General features: G+C 38.8%; 2 protein-coding genes across 5 annotated transcripts in view; both read right to left on the bottom strand.

Annotated features, from left to right (window-relative positions):
* ocrl (OCRL inositol polyphosphate-5-phosphatase) overlaps positions 1-3292 on the bottom strand; it is a 29862-nt gene extending 26570 nt beyond the window's left edge. For 2 of the 4 annotated variants that reach the window (XM_041797360.1, XM_041797361.1), the window contains exons 1-2: positions 2867-3292; positions 2195-2274 (exon numbers count right to left, since the gene is read on the bottom strand). In XM_041797360.1, coding sequence (XP_041653294.1) covers positions 2195-2274; positions 2867-2908 — 122 coding nt within the window. In that variant the 5' untranslated portion in view covers positions 2909-3292. The remainder of the gene's footprint in view (positions 1-2194; positions 2275-2866) is intronic. The other 2 variants (XM_041797362.1, XM_041797363.1) reach the window with 2 other exon arrangements.
* Positions 3293-5679: 2387 nt separating this feature from the next.
* On the bottom strand, positions 5680-13768 carry si:ch73-335m24.2 (protein eva-1 homolog C). Its single transcript, XM_041798066.1, is given in 8 exon segments — positions 5680-6252; positions 6605-6676; positions 6761-6904; positions 7339-7491; positions 10333-10456; positions 10559-10764; positions 13674-13744; positions 13746-13768. Coding segments are annotated over 8 exon segments (1176 nt in total). The 3' UTR covers positions 5680-5869.
* Between the last annotated feature and the right edge of the window lie 5510 nt (positions 13769-19278).

Here is a 19278-nt window from a genome sequence, read left to right as displayed (position 1 = left end):
GGCCGACTTTCTATTGTCTGAGGAGACATTGATCCATGCAGCAATTTTCTGTATCAGACAGACAAGCAGACACCTGACTCTTAATATTGTGGTTATTATAGCATGCAACTTTTCTCACAGATACTGTGCAGATCTAAACAACTGGAAAAACCTTGACATGACCTGAAAATGCTAAATATGGCTTAGTTATTATTCTGATAGTGCCTGACAAACAGCCTTCAACAATGTAATCTTTATGTAAGACCATTCACTGATTGAACTTTAATCTCAATTACTACACTCTGCAATCTAAATCACCCTTTGTTTATTACTCAGTGTGACCCTATAACAGTCAGATTTTGATATATCAAATGTGTTTTGCTCTCTATCCTGTTATGATACAGCTCAGATTTTGAATCCTTTTCTGCTTGAGGAAAAAAAATGTTTTGTTTCATCTTAATAAAGGAAGCAGTAAATGCAAAAGTTACCAGATAAAGACACCTGCATGGAGTGGAGTAGGGCTGGAGGGACTAGTGTTATATGTATGTTTTAAAGGAACTGAGTGGTGGTATTGTATTCTAATGGAAGTTCATAAACTGAAGATCCAGAGAGGAGTTTGTTTTCACTGAGGCATTTCCAGCAAAAAAAGAGAATTCAGGAAAATTTGAGCATGTTCTCCTCCCAAACACAGGGCAAATACAGAAAATCTTACAGTTCATTTAATACGATTTAAGACTTTATTCAAGACCCTCTTCATACATTTTAAGACTACTGCATCTTCAATTTCTAACCCATTACTTTAGCAACACAGCTACAGCTATGTTTTGAGCCTACAATATGACAAAAATATAACAAAGAAAAGAAAATTCCTTTAGTATAATGTAGGGCTGAATGATTTTGGAAAAGGATCTAATTGCAACTGTTTTCTCTAATATTGTGATTGCAATTTGATATGTGATTATTCCTTAACTCTCTTTAATTCTTAAACAAGGGCTGAAAAAGTCTTTAAAAATATCTAATTATGATGATTTGGACTCGTATTGCAAATTGGATATAACTGGTGCAGTGAAGTGTTTTTCCATAATTCTCATATTTAATAAGAAAAAAGTACAAACATGAAGGTGGGATTTTTATAGACTATTCTAAAAAAATAGTTGGCACTTGAATGACTGCATGATATGCCATGCATAGCATTTCTGCTGCAAAAAAAGTTTAAAACTGCTATTTTGACACAAATTTCAGGTCGAAGAAATATTGCACCTTCTGCAATTTGAAAACTGTGGCAGGCCATATTGCGATTTAATCTAATTTTCTATTAACTGCCCAGCCCTAGCATATTGTAGTATGTAAATAAGGCTTTCTTGGAGAATTTTGAAACCAGACTAAAAGAATTATAAAGGATACCATATGGTAGCTGAATGGAAGGTCTTATTTTTTACTTAAGCCTCCTAAAAGCAGTTACATCACAATCTAGAAGTACCTATTTACAAATTTTGCACTGCAGTTAAAGCTTAAAAGCAGAACAGCCTACATTTAGGTTAGAAGAAAAAAAAAAAGGTATAATTTCCTATATCAGGATCATCATAATACTCGTGAATTCTTATTTTAAAGTATTTTGACACCAGCATCCTCTTTAGATTACTATTAAAATAAAACACAAACAAATATAAGACCTTATCATCATGCATTTAGGCTAAGTCTTTCTAATTGCCTTAATTGCAGCTAAACTGATCATCAACTTTTAGCACTTTAACTACCCTGTGGACACCCTGCAAACACTTAATGTTTATTTTTTATTTATTTATTTATTTTTTTTGATCAATACAGTTTATTCTAGCCAGTAATTTAATTGTGCTTGTCATTGACTGTCACTGATGGTACATCTTGTTCTCTGATCAGAAAGAGACTAGCCCTAGTAAGAGTCTACTTTTTCCAAAAAGAAAATTCACAGGAAGAGATTGATAAGGGAATCGATAAAGAACTGATTCGATAAGCAGAATTTATAGTGGCATCAATATCAATAAAATCTTATCAGTTTCCATCCTTATAGGGCAGACTATTCAGACAAGCTCCAGCTGAGCTTCCACTGAGGGCTGAAAGTGGTAGATGATGCTGACAAACACATAATCTTGTGCGCTGTTTTCATCTCACCAAGTTCACCTCCTTCCTGACAAAAATACATGAATTTCAGGTCACCCAGTACACTAATACTTACATAAACTCTCCACTGCGCTCAATAAGAGACAGTAGTCTGGGCTCCTGCTGGCCAGCCCTCAGCTCCTGACCTCTCACAGTGTGAACATCACAATCAAGGAATCATTTGGACAAGGAGTGAGAGATGTGCTTGAAAAACACAAGATCTTAGTAGCATTTTTACTCATTATTGCCTTTTCAGTGAGTGTGTGGTGAGCCTGAGAGTACAAAGAGGTGGTGGTCAGCGTTAAAGAATAAGCCGTGCTTATTAAAAGAAGGTGGAAAATTAATGTGACAAATGGCAAGTCATGAGGCAGTGAAGAAAATAAGGAAAGCAATTCAGTAGCTGTTAACGGCAGCAAACGAAAGTTAGACATGGCTGTCGTCATACAAGGTGGACAGGAACAAGTGTCTTTAATTCACTAAGAAATTATAAGACTGGTTATACTGGTATTTAAGAAGTCAGTGTGCTTCATTTCATGTCAGCTGTAATTATAAAAGAACTACGACGAAAAAAAGGAAGTCTAAGGAGTTCGCCAGCTAGCTACATAAATACAGCTCAGTTTAAATATACTGTAATTAACTGATAATAGAAAGTTAGCTGACGTTAACTGACGACACTCACTAAGCTAACGTTAGCCCACGAGCTAAAGCAAACTGAAAAAAAGGTTGTAACTTAATTCAAAAAGGATATTGCCAAGCATTCCTCTTCGCATATCCCCAAAGAGGAGTCCATTCTTACCGATGATGATTAAACAGAGACTTATCATTTGCTAGCCACTTTGTGTCGGCTCAGTCCAGACACGGACAGAGAAAGTTAAATCCCCACCCGGTGCGGCGGCGGCGGCGGCGTTGGCGGCGGCCTTCCGGGGTGACAGCTGTTCAGTGGTTGGATGCTAATGCTAACCGCTTGTTAGCCAGATGTTGATGTTATTGTTGTTGTTGAACAGTGGTTACAAACAGAGCCGAGAGGTCACAAAATATCCTGGTTAAAGCGCCACTGTGTCACAAGCCTTGAAATATCCGGCTTGTCTCCTGCACATGGACCGGGCTGGTCATACTACATGGCTGGCAGTTTTAAGCTAATATCGCTCCAGCACAGAGTTTGCTGCTATGTGGACTCCCTCCCACTCCTGTCCCCCTCCTCTCCAGGCTTCTTCAGCTTGGTTTTTGTTGGTGGCTGGAAACCAGAAGGAGACAAATACCGCCACCTTCTGCAGTGGCATAAACACAGCATCACAGCCGAAAATAATAAGAACGAAAATCTGCGACAACATGCGGTAAGTTCATCATTATTTACATTTCAAAACCAGGAATGTGTCGTGTTCAGCACCAGGGTTATTATAGGTCACTAAAACTAAATAAACAACAACAATTACAATTCAAACATCGTTTTAGTTAACTGAAACTGAATAAAATTAAAATTTCAGAAAAAAAACTATCTTACCAAAAACTGGGGACTTACAAAACTACCTAAAATAAAATAAAAATAGAGCCAAAATATCCTTAGTTTTAGACTTTGACACAACCATTTTGACTGGCACCTACATCCAAGTCTGGGGAGTGTAAAGTGACCTGATGTGATTGGTTTAGACTTCCCACAGAGGTAGTTTTATGTCTGGAGATTTATTCCAACATCGTCTTTAAATGAATAAAATAAGTGAAGAGTAGCCTGTTTGCATGTACAGTGCTTAACAAATTTATTAGACGACCCCCCCAAAGTAAGGTTTATGCCTCAGCTGCCCTAAATTAACAGCATTGGTAATTACTGAAATCATTTTTTTATGTTTCTGCAATGGTTAATACACCAATATGTTGAAGCTCGTTAACCGAAATTATATTTTAAATGCTAAAATAGAATTATTATTGTTATCCATGAATTTTCAAAATTACTGATTTCCAAAAAAATTGAAAAAATAGTAAAGCACATTATTATTTCTTGATTAATATGTGAAATTATAGTTATTTACTTGCATTCCTGAACAGAAAAATGAGTTTTAGTGGTTGAATGTTATGCTTGATTCATTTCTGACTTCTCAGAGAAGCCCAGTGAGCCGGCTCAAATTTGGTTATAAAAAGGTGAATTCAGTTTGAAATTCCTCATTCCTGTTCAAAATGGTAAAACGTTGAGAGCTCAAAAGGAAAGAGTTCGCATTAAAGCACTTCATGATGCTGGATGGTCTCTGAGACAAATATGACAGGTGGTCTGATAAATTTGTTAAGCACTGCATATATTTTTTAAAATGTCTGCCCTGTATTCGAAAAAGCCCAAAGCTAACACTGAAACTAATAAAATGATGCATTTTTTTCAAAATAAAAACTAAACTGAACTAGCAGCTGTAAAACTTAACTAAACTGAAATTGAACACAAAAAGTGAAAACAAAATAAAAAATAAAAACGTATTAAACAAACAAAACTATAACAACCTTGTTCAGTATGTTAGGATTACTGAAGCTAAAGAACAGAAGTAAGGAAAAACATGGATACTTACATTTTTACAAAAGTTAAAACAAATTTACCCTGTGAGCGCAGGCCCAGAGAAGTCAGCAGCACTTCTGGATGTTATTGATATGTGGCTTTCATTTGCATGGTAGTGTTATCCTACAGTGACCCAGCTGACAAAGGTTTTCTGAAGTGTTCCCAAGGCCATGTTGTAATATAAATCATAGAATGATGCCGTTTTTCTACAAAGGCGTGCCACCTGAGGGGTCGAAGGTCACATGCATACAATGTTGTTTTCCAGCATTGCCTCTATGTGCAGAGATTTCTCCAGATTCTCTGAAGTTTTTGATGATAGTATGAACTGTAGATGATGAACTCTATAAATTTCTTGCAAATGCATGCCGAGGAACATTGTCTGTGAACTGTTGACCTATTTGCCATAGCAGTCTTTCACAAAATCTCGCACTATGCTTGTTTGTGATTGACTGAACCTTTCAGCAGTGTTCTTTATGTTCCCAGTTATGGAAAAATAGCCTGTTAGCAATTACCCTACTTACCTGTGGAAGATTCCATGTGATTTTCATTGTTATTATTTCATTATTTTTTTATCTGCCCCACCTTTTTTTGGAATATGTTGCAGCAGGCATAAAATTCAAAATGTGTGTATTTACCAAAAAAACAAACAAACACAAAACAAACAAACAAAAAACAAAAAACAAAAATTGTAGCAGTCTGAAAATTAAACACCTTGTGTTACCATGTACACCTTGTGTACATTTTAAACAGTGTCCCAACTTTTTTTGGAGTTGGGGATTGTGCATCAGAATAGGAGAGTATGTAAAATGTAGAAGACCCAGTTTGCCCATTAATTGTTCTCAAACCTTTGCAGGTTCTCAGCAGGGAAGTTTATAACAGACCACAATCACCATACTTCAATAACACAATCTTTATTTTATGTTGCATCACAATAAAGGACTAGTTTAGGCATTTTTACATGACAGAGAACTCTACAAATGGAAAGAAAAATATTTGAAATAAATTAGTAAGGTTGAATGTTTTGCCCCCACAAGTACTTGTTGTCAAGAATTCAGAGAACTAAATGTCTTATTTGACTAAAATCAGGATCAGTCAGCCAATCTTGTCCATTTCATTCTTTGTTGTGCAGAGTGCAGAGAGTATACTTGTGTTTTTTATTCAAACCAAGAACTTAACTCAAAGCAGAGGGATGCTTTAGCGTCACTCGTATATGGGACTTCACTCAGTTGTTTTGATCTTATGAATGGCGTAAGGGCAGGAGTCTCGGGCTGGCCAGATGTCTCCACTGGGCAGCTCCCTCATCTGCTCCCCTTCATACTTGACCATCTCTACACTCAGCGTAGAGGGGCTGAGGATGTCTGCGGTGCGGTAGGACTGTGTGAGGCGGCGGAAGGATGACGTGTCAGAGATGTCATCGTCGAAGAGGTCCTCTATGATCTCCTTGCGCTTTCTTCGTGATGCTTTCAGCTCATCGTTCAGGTCAGAGACCAGATCTTTTACATCCCTCACAACTGTGGAGCGCAGGCCAAACAGGCAGAGCAGGAAAACCAGACCAGCACAGATGCCAGAGACAAAATACAGAGCTACTCGCTCAGGAAGACCTGGAAGAGATGCAAGACAGGATTACAGTCAGTCTCAGTTAGTCAGCTGCACATGGAGCTATGTTTCCATTTCTACATCCAAAACAAAAATACCTGAATGGCCCTTTAAATATCATCAACATTAATGGTTACTTTCTACATGCAACCTCAGCCTCACTTCTGCAGGCATCATTGCACATACCCAATATTTTTTCAATGATCTCCAGAGAGTTGGTTAAGAGCACATTTTGAGGCCTGTAGGTGGGGCCAGTGTACCATCCACCTGCAGGTGAGAGGGGGTCCGGGTCTCAGACGTCAGTCAAAGTCTGCTGCATGACACACAACCTGTGAGTTCTCTGAGCGTTTCTCTTACCGTGTGTGTAGTCTGAGATCATGAAGGGATCTGTTGACCCGCGACCAACGTCGTCCAGAAGATACCGAGGCACTGGAGAGGAATAGAGATTTTTTTTCATATATGACACAGCAGATTGTATATTTATTAGACAGAGATTTCACTTTTGCCTCTTACCACAGGTGAAGGACACCCGCAGGTGTTTCCTGGTGCCGGAGAAGCAGGGGTCACCAAAGGTTTGGATATCAGCTAGAACCGAGCAGTTAGATCTGCCATGACACCTGCGGGACACCTTCCTCAGAGCTGAAGGGGACAGACACTCTGGAAAATAATATCTGGAATCAGTTTCATATTTTTTTATGTTCTTGTCTGCTCTGAGTATCAGCATTAACAATAGAACATAACCTAACTGAGGATGCATCAGTAAACACTTAACTTTAATTCATAATTTTGCCTTTAACTATTACTCTCCACCGTGAATATAGATGCCATGAGCCCTATTTAAACTTGCACAAAACCCCTGAAAATGTTCATTTATCTGGGTGTGCACACAAATAGACTTTACTTTTAAGTTTCCTTGCTTTACCACATCTCCCCTGCAGAAATCTTCCTGCCAAAAGCAAGTCAGGAAAATTTCTGGGTAGGTTACCCTGAAACGATCTAGAAACATTCAGGGTTGAATGTGTGAAAATGGCTATACAGTATTTCTTGCATTCTTTCTCAAATATATGAGGCATTATGCTGTAGTTTCAGACCCATGTCAGCATGTGATCCCGGCTCCTGGGGGCAGTAAGGACTGCCGTGCAGCAGGTGCCCAAAGGTGGCGGAGTAGATTGCAAGGACGGTCTCATTTTTACACATCAGCCTCATACGCTCATTTTCACACACCAGCCTTGTACGGTGGTGCTCTGTAAAAAACAAAACAAACAATTAACGACAGGAGTGCTGATATATGTCCATGGCAAATTGCTGTTTAGAGCATTTTAGTCACTTTTCACTCATTTTTTGGCACTTTTTACTGCTTTCTGACTATTTTTGACACCTGTATTTAATATTTTGGTCACCTCTCACCCATTTTTGCCCTTTTCACCCATTTTGCCACTTTTTTGACCATTTTCTTGCCTCTTTTAACTTATTTTTAATGCTACTTTAACTTATTTTTGCTTCTTTTCACCATTTAGATCAGGGATGTCAAATTTAATCACGGCAAGTGCTGACTTCTGAATTAGGGTCCAACCTGAGGGTCGAACATTTAACCATTAACTGTCAACCTCATTTTTTACCAGCAATTTATTATGGGGAAAAAAGCCTTAGCACTAATGATAAATGGTTTAGAGATGTAGAAAAGTAAAAATGGTCAGTTTAACGGCTCAAAATCTGAGATAAAAATTCAAACTTTTTAGCTCAAAAGGCATTAAAAGTCAAAATCATGTTTTTAAAAGGCAAATATATTAGAAAGAAAGTTTAAATCATGGTTTTTAAGGGTCAAAACATGAGATAAATATTTGAAATCATGAATATAAAGGTCAAAAATTGAGATAAATTTCAAAATCATTGGTTAAAAATGTCAAAGCCTGAGGAAATGAATACATTTTGAGTTTCACAGGTCAAAATATGACTTAAAATTGAGGATACAGATGGCCAAAATATGAGATAAAAGTCAAAGTAAGGAGCTAAAAGGTCAAGATGTGAGTTAAAATGTCAGAATATTACTTAGAATTTGAAAATTGAGGATCAAGAAAGGTAAAAAATAAGATAAAAAGTAAAAAAAAATGTGAATTGAAATGATCAAAATATGAAACAAAAAGTCAAAATCCTAACTGATAACTGTGAGATGCTAAATCAAGAATATGAAATGAAAACAGAAATGTATTTTCCCGCATTCCTGACTTTTTATCTAAATATTTTAACTTTTTCTTATTTTTATGACAGAATAAAGATATTTTAAATCATCAGGGGTAGATTTACATTTTTAAACTGGAGGAAATCTGCAGGTATTTTACAACAATTTGGCTCTTTGGTTAAGCAGGGTTGAATAACACTGCTCTAGATCATTGCACCCCCTGGTAGTCTAAATTAACTTTAAAATAAAAAAGCAAGCATGAATAATAACATATTGTTCTAAACTAACAATTTATTCAGAGCTGACCTGTGAGCACCTGCCCATATTTTCATACTTTCCACGATCACAGTAACTCTTGAGAATTACACACAGAATAATGTCTGGTAATGTTTGTCTTATCATATAGGAGGGATAGGCAACATTAGTTACTTAAAGGGTTTAATTCTCACAGCCAAAGAGCCATATTTGAGTAAAAGGACACCCATAATAAGATCAAACTGACAAACATATAGCAATCATCTTAATTTTTTGTACCAGCTTTTGTATTTTTCAAACTCAAATGCAAATAGTGACTTTTGAATAAGGTAGAAAAAGAGCTAAAGACAATTTTAGTAACTTTTTCAGTACAAAAGGCAGAATATTTATAAGTTGTTGAAGTGTATTTTACTTACATTTCTCATTTTTGTAATGCATTTAGAAATGCTTCATAAAAGAACTAAAAAAAAAAAACATTACGGCCTATTTGTATTTGTATTTTCCTGCAGAGAAATGAACATAAACTACTAATCAAACATGATTGTGATAATACTTACATTTTTCATGTGTGAAAAACTTTTCTGATATCTGAAATTGACTTCTGGGGTGCACTGAGGGAAGGGGGCGGGGTCTCAAGTTGCCAACCCCTGTCTTATAATAAAAACAATAAACAGGATGCACCTGCATCAGTGTGTGCTGCATGGTTTACAGACATAAGGACCAATCAGCATGCACCATTTGTTTGTTTACCCAGGTGATCTGAAAATGATCTGCAGGTCAGGACATGAAGAAAAACTTTTAGGAATCAGGAGACATCACTGTCTTTTCCCTCTATCTGTCTGAAACAGAGACTTATGTTAACATGTGCATGTTAGATAGTGGATGAATGGAAATTAATTAAACAATTGGTGAACATACAGAGGTAGAGCAGAGGCACTTGCAGCACTACATCAAAACAGAAGGTGAAATCCTTCACCTTCCAGCACATTCACGTTGAGTTGTCATTTTTTGTCACTTATTTAGAGCATCACTGCTGTGAAACATTCAGAAAATAACATATATGCTGTGGCAGAGTTTTTCTGTCTACCAGAATTCCTCTCTCTGTCCTTGATCGCCCATCGCTGCACACTTCACCACCCCACGACTGTCTGACAAGATTTTGGTCTGAGGAGAGGTCATGAACCAGCTAGCCAACCTGGAGAGTGTCAGCACCCTGAATGCACTTTTCTTTTGTTTCTATACACCAACCACCTCACTTTTGTACTGATGTTTGATGACAATAACTTGGCCTACAGAAAAACTCCCAGAATGCAGTGATGGGATGTATTATGTATATTTGCCCAAGTATCTTTACACACGTTCAGATGGGTTCAGAAGTCTTATCTGCATCTGCAAGTTTGGTTCATGCCTGTTTATTTTTAATTCTATCACATTTCAGGGAAAATTTTGAATTTAATGGTGCATGTTTGGCTGAAATCTGCACCTAGGATAAGAAATAGGATTTTTGCATGCAAAAGTTCTGGAAGTGAATCAATAATGCTGTTTTTTTTAAGCATTTAATAGATAAACAGATAAAGGCTTAGTCATAAGCTGCAAAAGTTATACAAAAAAATACAGCTAAGCAACATAATCAAAAGTCCTTGCAGCTCACCTGGTCTGCACTTGTAGGCCACCAGAAGATACTTGCTGGTGAGGGGACAGGGGTCCTGGCCAAACACTGGACTGAACACTGGGATGTGACAGGACCGGCGATCCTGACACTCTGACACTACCTTCTGCAAGAGTGATAGAAATATACAAGCTTTAATTTTCTGTATGAGCCATGAAAAACAAAAAACATAAACTAACTTCACATTCATCTCACTGTGGCTTTTTACCTGGATAGCGACTGGTGAAGCACACTCTGAATCCTCCTCCTCAGTGATGTTTGGGTTCACAGAGGGGCACAGATACTGATTAGGAACCCGTCGTCCATAGAAAGCTGACAGGACCGACACAGACGTCCTGGAGGGACACTCAATGATGAGCGTTTCTCCTTCACAAGCATGAGCTGTGTGGTTTTTTAGGATGGTGTGGAGATATTCTAAAAGAGAACACAAGGTAGCGCTAAACACATGTTTATGTTTCTGTCTGTGGTTGCAGGGCATCACTGTTATCTATCTGCAACAACATTGTTTCCATATTGCTTTAACAACACCTGAAACTGCTGTAACAGGGTCAGCCTTTCTTTACATTTTCCCCAGCAAAGAGATAAGAGATGCTGCTTTGTCCACAAGGGGGCGCATAAATTAACACAAACCAAAAGTTGATCACATGATTATTCAGTTATTAACCCCAAAGTTTAAGCTGAGGTGAATCTACACTGGAAAAAGAGCCGTTAGAGAGTCATGAAAAAGGTTAAAAGGAAGGACATGCCCACTCACTACTTCCTACAGTCCCTTATCAGCCACAACATTATTTAGTCTGTGCAGCTTTTTACATTTGATTGTAAGCTGTAATGTCACAACCATTCAAAGTAGACTCGCTACACACTACATCAGTTTGAAACAATGATATATGGTGCTATGAAAAAGTGTTTGCCCTCTTCCTGATTTCTTTTTTTTCTTTTGCTTAGTTGTCACACTTGAATGTTTCAGATTCCCTGTGTGAAAAAGTAATTGCCCCCCTCTTAAATCTTAAATTTACAGTGATTACCTGATTTCTGTTTCGCTCACCACATCCAGGCCTGATTATGGCAAGGACCTGTTGAATCCAGAAATCCCTTAAAAAAATCTGTCTGACAAAGTGAAGTAGGCTACAAGATCTCAAAAAGCAACACATCATGGCACCATCTACAGTCCAAAAAAATCTAGAGAAATTCATGAAGAAGAGATAAAGTCATTGATATTTATTCGTCTGGAAAGGGTTACACAGACATTTCTAAGGCTTTGGGACTCCAGTAAACCATGGTGACAGCCATTACCCACAAAAGGGGAAAACTTGGAAAAGTGGTGAACCTTCCCAGGAGTTGCCAGCCTTACAAAATTACACAAAGAGTGCAGTACTGACGATTTCACTATCCACATCCAGGCCTGATTACTGCCAGACCTGTTGTATCCAGAAATTCCTTAGAACCTGTTTGACAAAGTAAGGTAGGCTAAAAGATCTCAAAAACCAACACATCGTCGCGCCAACTACAGTCCAAAAAAATCTAGAGAAATTCAAGAAAACATGAGACAAAGTAATTGAGTTCTATCAGTCTGGAAAGGGTTAAGACACTGGGACTTATTGAGCGCCATTATCCACAAAAGAGGAAAACTTAAAGTAGATGTGAACCTTCTCAAGAGGGGCTGGCCTACCAAGATTACTTCAAGAGCGCATCGATGACTCATCCAGGAGGTCCCAAAAGAACCCAGAACAACATTTAAAGATCTGCAGGCCTCACTTGACTCAGTTAAGGTCAGAGTTCATGACGCAGCAATTAGAACTAGATTGGGCAAAAATGGCATCCATGAAAGAGTTCCAAGGCCAAACAAAGGCTTGTCTCATGTTTGACTAAAAACATCCTTATGATCCCCGAGACTTTTGGGAAAAAATTCTGTCGACTGACAAGACAAAAGTTGAACATTTTGGAAGGTGTGCGTCCCGTTACATCCGGAGTAAAACTAACAGCATTTCATCAGCAGAACATCATCGCTACAGTCAAACATGGTGGTGGCAGTGTGATGGTCTGGGGCTGCTTTGTTTCTTTAGGACCTGGAGCACCTGTCATAACTGATGGAACCATAAACTCTGCTCTCTACCAGAAAATCCTAAGGGAAAATGTCCGGCTATCAGTTCCTGACTTCAAGCTCAAGCACACTTGGGTTATGAAGCAGGATAATGATCTAAAACACACCAGCAAATCCACCTCTGAAAGGCTAAATAAACAAAATTAGGATCATTGGAGTGGCCTTGCCAAAGTCTGGACTTACATTGAGATGTTGTGGCATGACCTTAAACAGGCCATTCATGCTGGAAAACTCTCCAACGTGGCTGAATTTAAACAATTCTGCAAAGATGAGTTGACAAAAATTCCTGCTCAGTGATATGAAGACTCATTTCATTTTTTATCTACTCAGGTTGTCTGTTTAATATGTTGTTTGATGATCTGAAACATTTGAGTGTGACAAATATGCCAAAAATAAGAAATCAGGAGGGGGGCCAATTCTTTTATCACAGCCCTTTAGGGTCATGGAGAGGACTGTGTGCGAAGTTACTCAGTGAGTTAGCTGCACAGGTGAGGAAAAGGTTCAAACCAAAGCTGGTTAGATATCGATATAGCCTTGTGGCCCATGAGAAGTACTTTTTGCCATCGTAGCTAAGTCCAAGTTGTCGACTGGGTGGAGTCTGAGTCATTGGGTGTAGCTCTCCAAGACAATATTTGGATTATGACCGCATATACAAACATATAAGATAAACATACCAGACAACAGAACATAAACGCTGAGATGTCTTTCATCCCATTTGTGTTTCCCTTGTGTTTCTCTGTGTCTGCACCAAAGGGCCTGTTTGAACCTTTAGGGAGCAAATGAGAGGCTGTACCAGGCACTTGCTCACAATGAACTATTATTAGGCCCCTCTGAGGCTGCAGCCACACAAAAAATGGAAACCCTGCAGAAGTCAGATAGAGAGATACACCAGAACATTCACAAAGGAGGTGCTGAAGACTAAAGCAACCTTTGGCTTTGTCTCAAGACATCGCAACGTCATGCATCATATTTTATTGCCTAGAGACAATTGCAGTTTATAAAAAGCTAAAGTCCTGTTCTGATAAGGATTAAGATCAGGACTCTCATTATGGCATTCAGCATGAGTCTGAGCAGCTGTTGGAAAAGAAGGATGCGAAAAAAATTACAGGAGGTTAAATATCTCTCATAAGCTTCCTTTCCAACTGCCAAAAAAGAAATAAAAAGTCAGCATTTCATTTTCCTCTGATTAAGCACTTTGAAATGTAAAAATAGGAGCACTTACGAGAGAAATCAGGAGCCGAGTGTGCATTGTGAATCCTCAGAGCTAAAAGAAGAGGTAAGAGAAGGTAGAAACTCCACGGCATTGTCATTGTGCATATCCTGCCGGACAGACCCCTGGGTTTTCTGTTGTTCAGATGGTTGTGCTATTGACTGCCTGGGAGAGAGCGGTCAGTAGGTCAATGATGGCATTGTGTTTGCAAGACACAGCCAGCCTCCCAAAGCATTATAAAAAAACCACAGCTTTCAGCTCTGAATAGAGCTGATACTGAGGCTGCAGAGCTGCTTTGGCTGAGATGAGAGGATGCATCATTTGTTGTCATGCATGTACATTAGATTTATTTGATATTGTCCACTGCAATCCAGGTAAAAAAGGTGCAAAGAAAATTTCCCTCACCTTCACAGTGTAAGTTGTTTAAGAACGACATTTTGGTCACAGACTTTTGATCTTGCATGAAACCCACACTATAAAACAAGTGTCTTTATACTTGAGCCACATGCTAAAAAACTTCTCTTTTGATTTGTTGTTGCAGTTTGTGGCTTCATATTAAAGAGACAATGTTTTTTTCTTGTCCTTATTTCAAAATAATAGTTGGGGAAAGCACTATTTACTTTATTATCTTTCCTTTCTATTTCTATTTGCAAGGATCAATGCCATATTCATGCCTGCATCAACTGTGGAGCTCAGAGGCTGCAAGCAAGATCCATGTGGCTTTGTTTGATAATAATTAATATGTTTCTTTCAAAATAAATTCATAAATGACTATGTTCACTGACCGATCACTTTATTAGGTACACCTGTCTAACCATCAAATCATTAAGTCACTTAACCAGTAAATTATATGGCATTGACCAATCCATGTAGGCATGGAGACGAGGTCAAGACAATGTGCTGAACTACAAGTAGAGCCCCAGAAAGGGAAAGAAAGGTGATTGTGTGAGTCATGTGAGTTGTTTTGTTGCAAACTTTATACGGGCTTACATGTGTTTTACACATCTAGCCACTCTGCCATAAAGTCCAGATCAGTGGAGGGCTGCAGTGATAGCTGTCTGTCTGGACCTCTTCAGTCAGAGTGACCATCTTCTTGCTCACCTCCCTTACTAACACCTTTCTCCCCTAATGGCTCAGTTTGGCCGGGGTACCAGCTCTTGGGAGAGTCCTGGTTTTGCCAGATTTCTTCCATTTGAGAAATATAGAGGCCACTGTGCTCCCTGGAATCAACCAGATGTTTTTCTTCATGCTAAGCTAGTCTAACTACCTTCAAACTCAGATTTTCTTGTTGACTTTTTGCTATATGCATAGTACTGTTATCATTTCATTTGGTGCTTGTCCCACAGAAAAAAACAAACCTTTAGAAATTCAAAAAGGGGGAATTAATGTGTTTAATTCAAAGGAAAAACTTCAATCTATGGTCTGCTGGCCCTGCCTAAAACTCCACAAATGTATTAATGCATAAGGCTGATCATATCAGCCGGTATTGACTGATATATACAGCACACATAATACCAGTCGAAATGTTTATATCTGCTGATACCATCATCATGTAGGTAATATCATGCATTCCTACTTAAAACTGCCTGCAGTTGTTGATTTTTTTTTCTCTGTTGCTCTTTGACGAAGAGGCCAATCCATTGTTCCACTAAACTGGAAGAACAAGAGGCATTTTCTGCTTATATTTGCTGTCTCCTTTTCCTTCTATTGTTCGACATAAAAATTCAACTCACAGCAACAGAACGCCTGATCACTTTCTCATCCTCAGTGTCAAAATCCACTTTAAATCTCCTTGTTGCTGTGACACATCTCCATGTCACATCTCTGTGTCATCAAACTATGTTATTTACCCATCAAATCAAATATTTACATCTCCATCTTCCTCACTGATGAGGACCTCCATGGAGCTCCCCTAGAGGGGAATTTCATTTAAGACTGGATTTGTTTTATTTATTTATCTATTCATTTATTTGAGTGATGCAGAACAGTGAAGGACAGATGAGAGACATGACACGAGCAATAATATGAGAAAAGATAAAAACTATGTGCAAACATTTAAGACATCAGAAACAAACTGATACAGGGAGCGAGTTAGCACAGGTTTAAGATATTTAAAGTTGAGGCTGTTGAGAGGCTGTTTTCAATGCATTCCTGTATATGTGCCCCTCTGTGTATATGTGTATGGGGGATAACATCTAGAAAATGGGGCACACTAACCCAAGTTTAATAAGCACAGACTCAGATAATATAAGTAATCAACTTTTTGAATATTTCTTATTAAATAAAGTATTATTATTATTTCATATCTAGGTAATAGAGAGTAAAAGCAGCAAAGTAAGCAATAGTCATTATCTTATTGTAACAATAAAATTGCAATAGTACTGTAATAATACTCTATCATGACATTTCTAGGAAGTATAGGTTATTTGAATCCTGAATGTCTTTTGGGGTCAGATTGTGGGCCATATCCATGAGGAAAGAAGGGGAATGGAGGAAAGTTGGTACTAAACAGCACTAAAAACACCAGTGTGCTGCAATTATGACCTGAAATATCTACACACATTGAAAATGTGCCATGCAGTGCCTGAGGGTGCACTATATCATTTGGACATTATTGAAGGGAAGAGCAGGGGCTCCTTATCTGCAATTTCCACATAGGACGACTGTGCTTTGCACCAAAGCGTTGCGGGTTTGCTCCGACCAAAGACGAGAAACCTCGACCACTGGAAATGTGCCTAGAGCGCCGCAGCGCAGAGCCCTGATCAGAGGGAAGAGATCACAAGAGAACTCCAAGTTCATGCAAGAATAGTTTTTACCTTTTGGGGTTAATTTATCATCCTTCCGTGATATTAATGCTCCCGCCATTGGGTGATTACATTAGGAAGTTAAAGGTTAATGTTTGCTTAAAGGATGTGTGGTTTTATGTAATATTCTTTGGCTAAATGTCCTCAAAAGTTAACTTTTCCTCCTCAATGGCGCCGTTGTAGCTCTGTGACCCACTGACCTCTCGCTGACCCTATGCTCTCACTGCAGGATGAGATGTAATGTTGATACAGTGATGATTTACAATCAGGAGCCTGTGCGTTGTGTTGTATTTTGAAAGAACCTGATATTCTATGCTTGTGACTTCCTTTTTGAAGCTTTCAGATCGACACGAATTGATGCAGTTTGGCAGCAGCTGGTGCTGAAAATAGACCGGCAGCGTATCTCGTATGAAGCTGAGCGGAGTGGGGCTTCAGTGACGCGGCACTGCTGGTCTGGAGCGCTGGTGTTCTGTCATTTTTTGCTTCCCTTTAAAAATTGCTACTTTGTGGCTCTGCGCATGCACCTTACGCCATTAGCGTCACGCCCATAAGGGTTAGGTTGTTGATAGACGCGTCTATCGGAAAAAGTAGTGTTAGCAAAATATCTGACAAGGAAGCAAAATCTGACAGAACACCGGCTGTGAAAATACTCTGATAGACTAGGAAGGGAGCGACGTGCTCCACAGTACGATTCGCTGGCAGATCGCAGCACGATTGCTGTATGTGGAAATCAGAGGTCAGTCTTTTATTTTACTCTATTTGTTAAAAAACAGTCTGTTGAACAATTCATTTAGTTGCTTTTAATTCACTAATGAAGTTATCTACTAAAAAAATCCAGTCTTCTCCTGGGCCCCTGTCTACTGTGGGTCTATAATTAGTCCCCTTTCCCCCTTTTGCTACACCCTTGATTTAAATCGGAGAGTTTCCTGAAGAACTACCGCAGAGTTAGGCTGAGGCTGCAGCTGCAATATATCCTAGAACATTTAGGCACCACCAACAAAGCTCAGGAGGAGAGCTCAGCTTTATTTAACAACTTTTACCATTAAAATTGACGGGGTAATCACATTAGATATTGTGAAATGCTTTAAGAGGGGCACAGTGCAAAAATATTAAAGAAAAAGGATCCACACTGAATTCTTCTCAGTAATATTTATTGATGGGATAAGATCTTTAACATCTTGACCTCTTGTGTTTGCCTGCTTGTGTGTGTAATGGCAAAAATCAAGACTCATTCTTTGCATGGCTTGTCAGCACTGAGGGTCCTGTTTCTGGAGATAAGGGTCTTGTTTCCAGGAGGTCACTTCCAGCTGCCGTGCGTGTCCAGAGGAGATATGAGTATCTCTCTCCATTAGATAGACTTTTCCTTTTTAGTCTTCGGAAAAGGAAGCAAAGAAGGTCATTGGTGTTTCCACTACTGCCTGTCTTTTCCTGGGATAATATTCGGGAAATCCCTCATGTTGATGTCTTCTCTCTTTAAAGCCGCAATCGTTGGTTTCAGTTTACAATAAATGCTGAGATTATAACATTTTCCTTTCTTTCTCAACCTGTTGTTATAACACCCAAACACTACCTCAAAACACATGAGAGGGGATTTCCAACTCCTGAGATTATTATCGGCGCTGGCAGTGTTGAATCTAACGTCTCAGGGGTATTCGGTCAAACACTCCCCTCATAGCAGCAGAGCAGGTGTGATAGAGAAGTTTATTTTAAAGGAGAAGCCCACGTTTTAATGAAGCACACCAGTAAAAGAAACACTCCCACTTTGTGCTCCAGTGAAATTCCATTCACCTCCCTTAGGAGGAGTCATAAAGAGCTAATTACTCCTTAAGTATGATGACTGCTGTGTGGAAATGGAGGCCAGGCTCCAGATTTAAAAAGATGACCTCCCTGACTTTGGAGGGAGGACAGTGCCTTTGTCTTTAAAACTCTCTGTTTCTTTTCCTCTTGTGGTTCATCAAATTTCCAGGATTTGTTTATTTCAACATGATGGCTCTGTTGTTCATGGATCTGGTCCATGTAAAGCAGAACACATGACGCAGAGCCTTGTATCTTTTGGGCTTCTTTCTTTTCATACTTCTTGAGGAGTGTTGGGTAATCTTGCCGGTTGAATTACTTTGGGGAAGTATTCACCACAGCATGGGTTTTTTTGGCATTAATGTCATCCTCTTTTTATTGTAAGTGATACGATTTTACAAGAAAAAGAGTTTAGATGTCAACATCTAAACGCAGCAGTCCAGAAAGTGAAAGCAATATTAATCATTGTTACTTAACCTCCCTCGTTTTTTTCATCTATGATTCACTGCACTGCCCAAAGCATTCCTTTAATATCAGGCCTTTCACAGAAACCCAGCTTGACCTCATCATGTTGGTACATTAGTAAAAAGAAAAACAAACATGAAAGAAATATACAGTCAAAATACATGACTCCAAGCAGGGATACCATAATTTACACACCATAACGATTCACCAAGTAAAAGTCCTGCTAGTGAACTGTTAATGGGATCAAAATACTTTCACATTGTTATAAACTAGAAACAACTGGACCCCTGAAGAATCCAGGCGTTTCCCCCTCCCAGGCCTGCCCGCAGAAACGGCAGCACCCCTTTGCCACTTTCTGGAGCCTAAAAGTCTTACAGAGCTACGATCGGGTTTTAAAATTCCCTTGCCTCAGTTTCTTCCATATAAAGCGTTTGGTAAGGCCAGGAAAAGGCGACTGGAGGTCATTGCAAAGTTAATCTGTGATAACCATATTATACCTTTAATCTGAATTATAACCTCTCTTCTCCAAGTAACAAAAATGAATTTTGATTTTT

Source organism: Cheilinus undulatus, linkage group 10, assembly GCF_018320785.1.
Source record: "Cheilinus undulatus linkage group 10, ASM1832078v1, whole genome shotgun sequence".
NCBI classification, from domain to species: Eukaryota; Metazoa; Chordata; class Actinopteri; order Labriformes; family Labridae; genus Cheilinus; species Cheilinus undulatus.
This window is presented reverse-complemented; position numbering and strand designations above follow the sequence as displayed.